This window comes from Electrona antarctica (assembly GCF_951216825.1).
Source record: "Electrona antarctica genome assembly, chromosome: 5".
Classification (NCBI taxonomy): Eukaryota; Metazoa; Chordata; class Actinopteri; order Myctophiformes; family Myctophidae; genus Electrona; species Electrona antarctica.
In genome coordinates, this window is record NC_136810.1 from 35523468 (window position 1) to 35535621 (window position 12154).

Sequence of the window (12154 nt, forward strand, 5' to 3'; positions counted from 1 at the left end):
GGCCAACAACATCAAGAATGACCCCACCCACCCACACCAGGGACTGTTCACTCTGTTGCCTTCTGGCAGAAGGTATCGAAGCATTGGAAGTAAAACAGCAAGATTTTCCAAGAGCTTTTCCCCCCAAGCCATTAGACCTTTGAACAAGTGCAATATCCCCTAACCTTTTCCCCCTATATATGCTGCTATAAGGACTCCTGTTGTGCAATATCTGTCTCTCAATGAACTAATGGTGCTTTTTAATTTATTTGTTTTTAAAGTGGATTTTAGATTTTAATCGTTTTTTAGCTCTCTTTTAACTAACCAAAGCATTCGCTTGACTTTTTTTGCATCTTACCTAGTTTTGACTTAAAATGGCACAAAATAATTTCAGGTGGATGTCCTGGTGGACAATTAAATCTGGGGTTCCTTAATGTGAAGAAATGTGGGAACCACTGGTTTAAACACCTATGGCTCCGAGACCTGGCGAGTAATTAAATCAAACGTGAGGAAAATTGAAGTGTTCCACAACCGATGCCTCCGGCGAATATGCCAGATATTTTGGCCAAATAAAATCTCCAATAATGAACTGTATAAACAAACAGGGAGCCAGAGCATCACCAATGAGATTACACATAGACGCCTGAGATGGCTAGGACATGTGCTGAGAATGGAGCAGGACCACAGCACAAATGTGGCCTTAAGATGGACACCACCAGGGGAGAGGGCGAGGGGCGCAACATGCTGCCAGGGATCGGATGCAATGGAGAGCGCTCATTGAAATGTCCCATAGGACTCCTGTTGTGCAAAGGACTCCTGTTGTGCAATATCTGTCTCTCAATGAACTAATGGTGCTTTTTAATTTATTTGTTTTTAAAGTGGATTTTAGATTTTAATCATTTTTAGCTCTCTTTTAACTAGCATACTAAAAGCCAGTGAAACGACATTTCGTTCTCTTATGCATTTTATGTATCTGCTGAATGACAATAAAGCGATCTATCTACTACTACTCTTATCTAAAATAACATCGTTGGTTGGTGGTGGTCGTGGAGGAGGAGAATGACAACGGCAAAACAATAGGTAGGCGGCAGGCCTACATCTACAGGTAAATTACAATTTAGATTTGAAATTCAGTGTTGCGCATGACTAGTAGGCCTACAGTAGCTAATTCTCCCCTGGTGGTTTTAAACATCCTCTGAGAAGACGTGTGTCGAACTTTCGACGTCCAATTGATTGATTGATTGAAGAATGTATCCTATTAACAGAGTTGTCTTCACTTTCTGACATGTCGGGGTGATATGAGATGTCTGATATACTTTTTAAAAGGGAAGAGACGGACAGCTCGCCCAGCCTAGTAACCAACACGCATCATTGCATGGGCCTGGCAGTTTGATTTGCTTAATTTTAGAAAACCTTTGCAAATATTCACAATTCTGCCCAAAGTACTGCCCATCTTTGACTTTTTTTTAACCAAAGCATTCGCTTGACTTTTTTTTGCCTCTTACCTAGTTTTGACTTAAAATGGCACAAAATATTTTCAGGTGGATGTCCTGGTGGACAATTAAATCTGGGGTTCCTTAATGTGAAGAAATGTGGGAACCACTGGTTTAAACACCTATGGCTCCGAGACCTGGCGAGTAATTAAATCAAACGTGAGGAAAATTGAAGTGTTCCACAACCGATGCCTCCGGCGAATATGCCAGATATTTTGGCCAAATAAAATCTCCAATAATGAACTGTATAAACAAACAGGGAGCCAGAGCATCACCAATGAGATTACACATAGACGCCTGAGATGGCTAGGACATGTGCTGAGAATGGAGCAGGACCACAGCACAAATGTGGCCTTAAGATGGACACCACCAGGGGAGAGGGCGAGGGGCGCAACATGCTGCCAGGGATCGGATGCAATGGAGAGCGCTCATTGAAATGTCCCATAGGGGACGACGAGGAGTAAGTAAGTAAGGAAGCAAACACAAATAAGCAACTACTGTACACTTTACAAACAAGCCCAAAAAAAACAACCAGCAACTACCAATAATGTATTTGCAAGCGACTTTACAGAAAAAAGACAAGCCAAAAGGTCGCTTTAAGCAGACATGGCAACACTGGCTGAAGGAAGTGAAGCACACACAAGGAGGAGCCCCAGTACCTTCCTGCTGAAACAGGTCATATATGATTATGAATCTTGCTGTTGGTTGGGACCATCTATGGTTGGGACATGAGCTAGGAAGGTCACGGTGGCACTGGCCATCCATCGACGAGTACAAAACACTGGTGCAAAACATACCCTCTTTGGCAGAGGTAAAAATATATAAACATACAAGGAAGATACAATATATTAAGACTTTATTTCAAAATACTCTGTTACACACGCTACATATATTACAGATACATCATACATGTATTAAGGCGCTTTAATTTAGTAACATGATTTGCATAGATTTTATTTCGCCACAGGATTGTGAGCACAACCTTTTCCATCATACCCTTTTCATTAATAACAATGACGCTGAAATCCAGAATTCATTTTAGTAAAACATTATACTACACATATTTTATCCAACCTGTATGGCAGATTATGTTAATACAATATCTGCAGTGGTTGGAGGTGGTCTCCCTACTTTTCCATTAAGAAATGTGGTGTCCAATATTTCCCCTGGCCAAGCAGGAATTATCTCTTGGATGAGACCCAGGTGGTAGACCTACATGTGCAGTTATTTAGGAGTACATATAAAAAAGTTTTATTCCAGGCTGCGTGTTATACACTACAGCTGTTTACACCTTTGGGTGTACACCCAAACTTCGCATATTAGTACTAGTAGTCTGATTCAGTAATCTTTTTGCATAGGGCCGCTCTTTCTCAAGTCTGCTCGGATGCAGACTTACATTAGACCAAAGCTTGCTCTTGCTGTATGTCATTAGAATTCCTTATTCTAGACTACTAACACGGGACGTTTGGAAAATGTCATTACACCCAAAATATGGGTGTAAAGCTTAGTGAATCAGGCCCAATGGCTGTATCAATGGCAGTGCCATGCAAATAAATACAAATAAGTCCTTTACTGAGCCAAATTTCAAAGATGTTTTGGCTTGTAGATTTTTCAGTACTTGATCCATGTTACTGTAGAACAGTCGACAAAGAAATACAATAAATGTAAAATGATTAGGCCAGCCAGACAACTATACACAGTGGTATAACAGGTTAAAAGTGATTTAGTAAGCAGGCCCGGCCCACACAATGGCAACTGCTATCAATTTAGTCTCACTCTTCTCATATAATATCTATGTCACACACTGAAAGAGTTCACAGCGCATTATGACAGTGGTGCACAAGTATAATTATAAATCAGACATAGTTACTGTAAATATAAACAGTGCAAAACTGTCAAAGTAGAAATTTGAATGGCTCTTTTCGACAAATCTATATTCTCGTTAATTTGACCAGATCCCTAAATCAAAGTAAAAATACAGTACAAAGTTTAGACATTCCAAACACTGTTGTACGAAAACAACTTACTCATTAAAGAAGTGAGTTGAGGAAAACTTCTGCATGTTGGGCTATTTCGGTGCAGTTTGGTGTGTTTGGTCTAAGTTAAATGCCAAGATATTAGACTAGTTGAACTGCTGGTAATGTCCTTCCATTCTGCACAAGTACAGTACACATGATCCCAATAAAAAAGCATGTATTCCAACAACTTTGAAACCTGGTCATCATGGTTTGATTTTTAACTTGGGCTGCATGAGGGTTATTATCCCTAGTAGTGAAGACATCAGACCACAAAAGCCCACCACTCCTGCATTCGACTGGTATATACCAAACCTGTCCAATGGAATGAACAGATCGCAAATATTCTTCAACGTGTCCAAGGCAACGGCAGGGTGGCTTTTTAGGCTCTCAAACAGCACAAAAAGAAAAGCATCCAGCGGTGGAAACATCACCTCAGCGACCTCAGGACAGTCACTGAGGTGCCGGTCGATTTTCTGCTGAAAGCGTTTATCCCTCGCCCTCTGCACCATCAACTGGGAGATCACATAAGCATCTCTGGTCAAGTTCATAACTAGAGAGATGAAGTAGCAGCGAGAAGCGTTCAGGCTCCAGCGGTCCTTGTTGATGTCATGGATGAGACCGACATTTCTGGCCCAAAGTACATTGTCACAGATGAAGTAGAGGGCACGGTTAACATTGGCCACTGTAAGGCACAGGCACAGCACTGGGTCAGAGAGTTGCACGGTTCGCTTGGCAGCCTCAATGGAATGTACTGTGTTCCCCAGTCTGAACACTAAAACAAAAGCACAGGACATCAAAGCAGTTGTCAATTAAATTGGAAATGTGAGATTAAATGAAAGTTTTCATTCATATTAGCCAAGATTAAGAGTTTGTGACAATAAATAAACAAACAACTCTAAATTTGTAGTCTGTCTTTATTTTTTACACACTTTATTTAAAAGATCTTTTACATTTTGAAAATGCTATTCAGTAACTTCCTTTTTCCAACATCATGCTCAGTGATTAGCACCACTATGAGGCCGATTTCTGCAAAACGCATTGTTTATATTAGTCGCACAGATTTCATCCAAATCTCACGCAAATCGGTACACACGATCTCTGTAGTCATGTGATCAAGACGAGTCTGTTGGATTTCTCAGATTCTACAGATTGGCTAAGATTGCCTTCTAAAGTTTCGTACAAAATTCTGCAAATGTCCTGCTCATCCAGAATGATATCCTCAGAGATGCTATGAGTGATCTGGCTCTGCATTTCATCAACAAAATGAAGAAAATTGTTGCAAAAAAAAACATGCTTATATTCCTCCTAAACATTTTCTCACACACTCTATCCTCCTGGTGGAGAGGGCTTTTCTAGTCTAGACTTAATTTTATCCTTCATTGTTTATGCCCCAAAATTACTGGATATACAGGTTTTGTAGTAATTGTAGCAATATTAGACCATCGAATGTTTAAGCATGTAATGATCATGTGTACAAAATAAAATGATCATTGTATAAATATTATATATTTTTTAACATTTTGGACAATTACATTGAAGTGCCCCAGATGTCCAAGGTGCCCACTTGACCTGTTACCTTCACAACTTCCTAAATACAATATTGTAGCAGCTTGCTAGAAGCTAGCAGACAATGTACATGTACAATGTGCAGACAGCGCAGGGACACTTTAGCGTCACGAAGATGCCAAAAGCCACGAGCGGCAGGTGTCTCTTCCGGGTTTTTAGACAGCTTTAGTTAATAAATTGTTATTTTGAACACTTTGAACATATATAACCACATTATTGTCTGCTGTGTTGCATTTCGATGTGTACACTGTGTAATGTTTATAGAGGTATGGTATCTAAAGAGCACAAAGTACCTTTCTGAACGTAGCAAGTATCGCAAGACTTCCCACCGTTTCCTGTCTGGCCTTGGAGCCAGAAACGATACCTGCTGCTGTTTAGATCCTCAGATGAAAATTATATACTGTGCACTCTGTGCACATCGAAAAGCAAGTGATTAGAAAACAACCTGTGATATGTCTTCGTTTATATTCCCGAACCGATTATATGACAAAGGTCTTAATTGTTCCGAAATAATATTTGTTATGAGCTGGTCCAGCCGGCTCCATTCACTGCCATGTATTCATTGAACTTCCGGTGTGAGTTTGGCTCCCATGAAAGTGTCATGGTGCAGCCCAGTCACGTGACCATTTCCTTTCCTTCTCTAAGCTTCCTTGCTAAAAACCAGGAAGAGACGCCTGCCACGAGTGGCTTTTTGCCGTGCATGGAAGCCCAAGTGTGCTTACACCCAGAGCCTGCCACTTCAACAAAATAATTGCAGCACCATCTGAAACATACAATTTGGACCATTTGCATGCTGTATCCAGAGGCTGCATCCACTCATCAGGCACCCATTTGTTTTACAGGGTGTGAGTGTCTCACTCCAGCTGACAGCCTACCAAACTAGCAGAATCCAAGAGACCACTCCTTCATACAACCATATCAGCAATCCAGGAGATTGAGGTCTGCAGAACATTTTATTTTTTTAATAACATTAGCAATGTAGCAGTAAAAGGGGCTCTGCACCTGTTCCACCTTTCTACAATTTACCATTGTGCCATGTTCATGTACTATTGATGAATTACAACAAGCACATGTCTGTCCTTTAAATTCTCTACATAAATAATAATTAAATTATACCAAAAACTATAAACATTACACTCCTCATTGTTATTTTATCAATTTGTAACTCATTCATACTCCCAAGACTGATTTAGTTTACTCACATTTCCGCCCAGAACTCATGTGTGATTCCAGGCTGTGGAGTTTGGTCGCCAGCTCTTTTCTCTCTGAATTGTTCCGGAGTAAATATTTTGACAATGCGCAGGCATACTGGGTCGCCCTGGGAAAATAAATATACATTACAAAATGTACAATACAATCGCATCTATTCTTTAGCGGCTAACGATGTTAGCACACCATTACAGCAGCTAATTATACTCAACACAGCACTTGTTAAGTTGTAGAAAAAACGCTGTTATACAAAGATATCGTCAACAGACACTTGAATTAACGTTACCTGAATATACGGTCCCGCCCTTGACTTTGATTTGAGAATTTAATAAAGGTGTCCATGGTGTAATTCCTTTGAGAACAAGTTGTTCTAGTTGGGCGGAGGAGACTGCTCAACGGTGGAACAACAACTTAACCTGCTGCAACAGTTAACGCAAATTAAACGCCCTTAGTTAAGTAATGTAACTCAGTGACACAACATGAACAGCAAAATAATATATCGGTGAAGGGTGAAAATAGCCCCCCCAGTCCGTGTCCTGACTGGCTGACTCTACGATACACGAAAAGCTAAGTACAGATCCTACAGGAGGATAATATGGGCACATTGGGCAGCTCGTTTCTCCACGGAACGTTTAGCGGACGGAACGGTGGTGGGGTTTAGAGGACGGACCAGTGCGTCTATATACTCTATGCTTGCAAGCTGCAAGTTGCTTCTGCTTGCATCTATAGTTCAGAGTAATAGATAATTACAATTACTCTGACTTGCTTAACATGGTTAGCCCTGGTCCAGTGCTTGACTCGCTGTCTCTCACTGAGAGACTCGCTGTAAGCACTGGACCAGGCAGGGTTAAACATATGGGTTAACCTGGGGTCAACGGTCCAGAATCAGCCTGCCATACTGGGTCGGTCTGGTTTCGCCTGTCCATATGGATGACCCTGGGAATGGATGACCTAAGAAGCATGACCTTTGACTGAGACATTTATCTAAGAGATACATACAGTGGGCTACATGCTGCTATCAGACAGTCCACTTCAGAATTTAATGAATCATCTATTAACTTATAAAAGCACTTGATAGCGGTAGCCAACCGGAAGCCGGGCAGGTGTGTGTGTGTGTGTGTGTGTGTGTGTGTGGTATGGATGTATTTAGGTTATATAATTAGGAATGGGAGATGGTCAGATGGTGGAATCCTTGTATTGACAACTGTGATCTGAGAAGTTAGTGATAACCGCTGGTGAACATGTTATTTATTTCTCTCAGGAATGTTTTTGGAGCATGACACCGCCAAATTAATTATATATTATTTTTAGGCCTATAGGTCGAGCCACGTATCTCCCTGACAGAATGCAAAACCTTTTTATTATTATTATTATTATATATTTTTTGGATCGCACATCGCAGTATATGTGATTTGAAAAATAAAAAAATCTATGCGATTTTGATTGGGAAATACACTTACGTGATTCAGGAGAGGAGATCCACAGCCACAGGGTGGCGCTCTCGTGTAGCAGTTTAACACCTATCTCTAATCATTGACCATGCAGCCTTTGATTGTCTTCTCCACCAAGGCGCGCGCGCGTGTGTGTGTGTGTGTGTGTGTGTGTGTGTGTGTGCGTGTGTGTGTGTGCAGCACGTGCTATAAATACACACACGCATCATAATCCTCTCGCCATCTATGATATTAAAGGGATATTTTACTTTCAAACATGTTTGAGTCTACTCTCAGGCTTTTGTGAGCACAGTTTTTTGCTGCAGTATTTAGATATTTTATATATCTAAAGAGGTCCTTTGTCCACCAATCAACTTTTTTTTTTTGGATCAAAGTTTCTTTATTAATTTTTCAACCCACATATGAGTAAAAAATAGCATACACATTGTTGAAGTTTTTTACCCCTCCCTCCCCCCAGAGTTCCCGCTCTGAAAGAGCCACAACCCCGGTATCTTGTACCATTAACAATGAAATAAAAGGCACATACAAATATACATATACATATTCAAAAATAGAAGAAATTAATCAAATATTGGACACAATATGCAAACAAATAATAATAATAATCCACCAATCAACTTTGAGGCTTAATCAGGAGTTGTACTGTACACAGGGGTAAGCTGAGTGGTGAACATTGCTCTCGTCTTGTTGTTGTTCTAATCTCCGGCACCGCTGTTGTTGTTTTGTTCTTTGTTATGTCAAATGTTTTATCGGACATGTCCCCTTCCTATTCAAACCCATTGTAACTTTATAGTAAGAGAAATCTATGAAAATCTGGGATTTAAATCGTTACCAAGAAATGTCTTCACCAATGTGTTTCTAAAGGTGTCTAATAACATGTACTAAAAGTTTGAAATTCAACTCCCGTGGGAAATTGTGTTATTAGCATAATATGTGACCATACCCATAACATCCTATATAAGGCAAAAAAGTCAAAATTTCATCATTCTTTAAGTAGCATGTGACATATGAAACTAGGAGGTTTTCATGATTCTGAATCCATTCCAAGCATTAGTTTTGCACAAAAAACACTCCTTGGGAGGAAAACGGCCATAGCCGTCATCACAAATGTGATGAGGTCAGCACAGTGGATATGGCCTAATTTAGCCCAAGGAGTGTTTTTTGTGCAAAACTAATGCTTGGAATGGATTCAGAATCATGAAAACCTCCTAGTTTCATATGTCACATGCTACTTAAAGAATGATGACATTTTTACTTTTTTCCCTTATATAGGATGTTATGGGTATGGTCACATATTATGCTAATAACTCAATTTCCCACGGGAGTTGAATTTCAAACTTTTAGTACATGTTATTAGACACCTTTAGAAACACATTGGTGAAGACATTTCTTGGTAACGATTTAAATCCCAGATTTTCATAGATTTCTCTTACTATAAAGTTACAATGGGTTTGAATAGGAAGGGGACATGTCCGATAAAACATTTGACATAACAAAGAACAAAACAACAACAGCGGTGCCGGAGATTAGAACAACAACAAGACGAGAGCAATGTTCACCACTCAGCTTACCCCTGTGTACAGTACAACTCCTGATTAAGCCTCAAAGTTGATTGGTGGATTATTATTATTATTTGTTTGCATATTGTGTCCAATATTTGATTAATTTCTTCTATTTTTGAATATGTATATGTATATTTGTACGTGCCTTTTATTTCATTGTTAATGGTACAAGATACCGGGGTTGTGGCACTTTCAGAGCGGGAACTCTGGGGGGAGGGAGGGGTAAAAAACTTCAACAATGTTTGTTATTAGACACCTTTAGAAACACATTGGTGAAGAAATTTCTTGGTAACGATTTAGTTCCCAGATTGGTCAAATACCTGATAAAATGCCCTTACTATTTAAACAATTTCTTTTAAATTATATTGAATTTCTTTCATTTTCTAAAAAAATATATAAAGAATGAATGAAAAAGTAAATATATCAGAAGGACAATATCAGTCACCAAGGACGGGTGTTTTCGATGAATCAATATCTAAAGCAACTTAAAAACTCGGGTGCTATGAAAGTGAAATATCGCTTTAACATTCAGATATGTTCTAATATAAAGGAAATTACATGAAAAGAAAGTAATTAAGATGCATAATCTGCTATCTTCATTGCCCTTCCTTTTCATGTTATTTCCTTTTCTTACCACCTTTGAATTGACCCCATTATTGGATGCCTCATTATTTCAATCTTATTTATCTGAAGTGTACTTGAAGGTGAGGGGAACAAACCTTGGCCTGCCAGTCAGAAACAGCACCTTGATCCCCCACAGTCTTCAGAAATGTTTTATAATTATGAATATAGAACGGTTCTTTGCACATATTTTACATGAATATGTTTCCAGTTGATTCTTTTGCAGATACAGGCTTCATGATTACCATTCAGATCGAGAGCCTATCTATCTATAGGAATGTAAACTGATTTGTGTATACCTGTATGCTTGGAAGTCCAGCTCATTAGTGTGGTTGCCTATAGACCGTCGCAGTCCCGCTCCCTGCGAGGGCACCAGGAAATAATTCCCCATTTATTTTCCCCAAAGGCGTTTCAAAAAGTATTTATTTAAAGACCTTTAAAGCCTCGGACAAAGCTAACTCGTGACAATAAACCGAACAGATTATTAGAAAGACAAAAAAGGACAGGGTACAACACTTTTTTTGTTTGTTTTTCTTCTTTCTAATTATTTGTTTGGCCCTATTTATTTATTGTCATGAGTTGTCACCTGCTGATTTGGCTTTGTCCGAGGCTTTAAATGAATTACACCATTCCCAGGCAGGGACATCATCACAGAACAGTTGCTGGAACACCTACTATAGGCCCAAAAGGTTATGAGAATTTTCTTTGTACCATTTATCGTTTCTGATTGGGTGGGCACCTTTTTTTAGAGAAATTTAGACCCACCTGAACACCATTTGTCATCAGTCCTGTTAACCGACAAGGTGCTGATGCAAACTGGGTTACTGTGGGTCAAAGAAGGAGAAAATGGATAGATGGATAGATAAACGGATGTGATGATAGCGGTTTTCTATGGATAATTCTCAAAAGCTTCCTCTGGTCACATTGCTTGCAAGCCCAACAGTTATGTAGTACAGCACTGCACATAATGGTCACATGACGCAATTCACCTGCTAAATCTAAATAAATGCAGCACGAACCAGAAAGAAATCATGTGAAATTGTAATGGGCAAAATGCCCCACTGATACAGCAACAACTAGTAGGAAAGTGGGTGAAAGATTTAACCTAAATTGCACGCTGCGCATTCATGATTTGAGGCTTTTTGTTCGAAACGGGCCAATCCTGCAAACTTTGAAAGCCAAATAGCCAATGTTAGCCAATTAGGATGGAATATGAAATATCGGACAGATCTGTCTTGAGCACATGACTATAGAGATACTGTGTAACGATCTGTGTGCTTTTTGGACAGAATCTGGAATTGTAATATCAAAGAATGTGTTTTACAAAGTCGGCCTCCTGCCAGGTGGCGCTATAACAGGCCGTTCTGGAAAATCGTTGGCATCTAGGGAGTGTGTGTGCAAAGTTTGGCATCAACCGGGTCAGCGGTGCCGGAGATTAGCTGGTAACGGACGGATGGACGGACACACACACACACACACACACACGGACAGACACACGGACGGATGGAGTGCAAAACATACTCTCTCCCCATGCCTTCGGCCTGGTGGAGACAATACTGCCGGATACTGCCGGCTTCCTTCTGTGACTATAATCTGTTGTCATATAGGACTTTATAGCTACACATGAGAAGATGATGGAGATCTTTCTGTTGCCTCCTCTATATAAACAGGTTTGATGACATGTTTTATCTGCGTTGCTAGGAAACAGCTGTATTTCCACTTCCATTCGGGTTTGTAGTTAAAGACAACTTCACAGATCTGCGGCATCCAATTTATTTCAGGTATTAAATTAGTGAGTCTTATGACCGTTATTACCAAATGAATTAACAGTGCTGTCAAATGAAATTTTAGATGATTTATTTATAGATCATTGTCACTTTGGAATAACCTGCCTCGAAACCTCTGTTGCATTTACAGTAAATTACCGTTTAAAAAGCATCTAAAATTCCATTTGATACTGTAAAGTGAAATTTCAGCAATTTCTATTTGCTTTTATCGAAACTATTGTTTGTTGAATACTGACTTTTTAACAATTTTGTATTTGTAATTGTATTTGTTTGTATATTTGTTTATTCTTATGTGGACCCCAGGAAGACTAGCTGGTTGCTATAGCACCAGCTAATGGGGATCCTTAATACAAATCAAATCAAATCAAACTAGAAAAAGTGCCCCTCGGGGCACAGGTCTCCACCAGGCCAGGTCAGGTTGTGGCCTCCTCCGCTATTAGGCCAATGTGAAAAGGGTGCCATTTGAGG

General features: G+C 39.7%; 1 protein-coding gene across 1 annotated transcript; it reads right to left on the minus strand.

The window, feature by feature from the left end:
- Positions 1-2292: 2292 nt before the first annotated feature.
- On the minus strand, positions 2293-6934 carry pex11a (peroxisomal biogenesis factor 11 alpha). The gene is made up of 3 exons (XM_079500613.1): positions 6552-6934; positions 6259-6374; positions 2293-4262 (listed from the first exon to the last, which is right to left on the minus strand). The coding sequence occupies exons 1-3, from the start codon at positions 6605-6607 to the stop codon at positions 3694-3696; spliced, it is 741 nt and encodes a 246-aa protein (XP_079356739.1). The 5' UTR covers positions 6608-6934; the 3' UTR covers positions 2293-3693.
- Positions 6935-12154: the final 5220 nt, after the last annotated feature.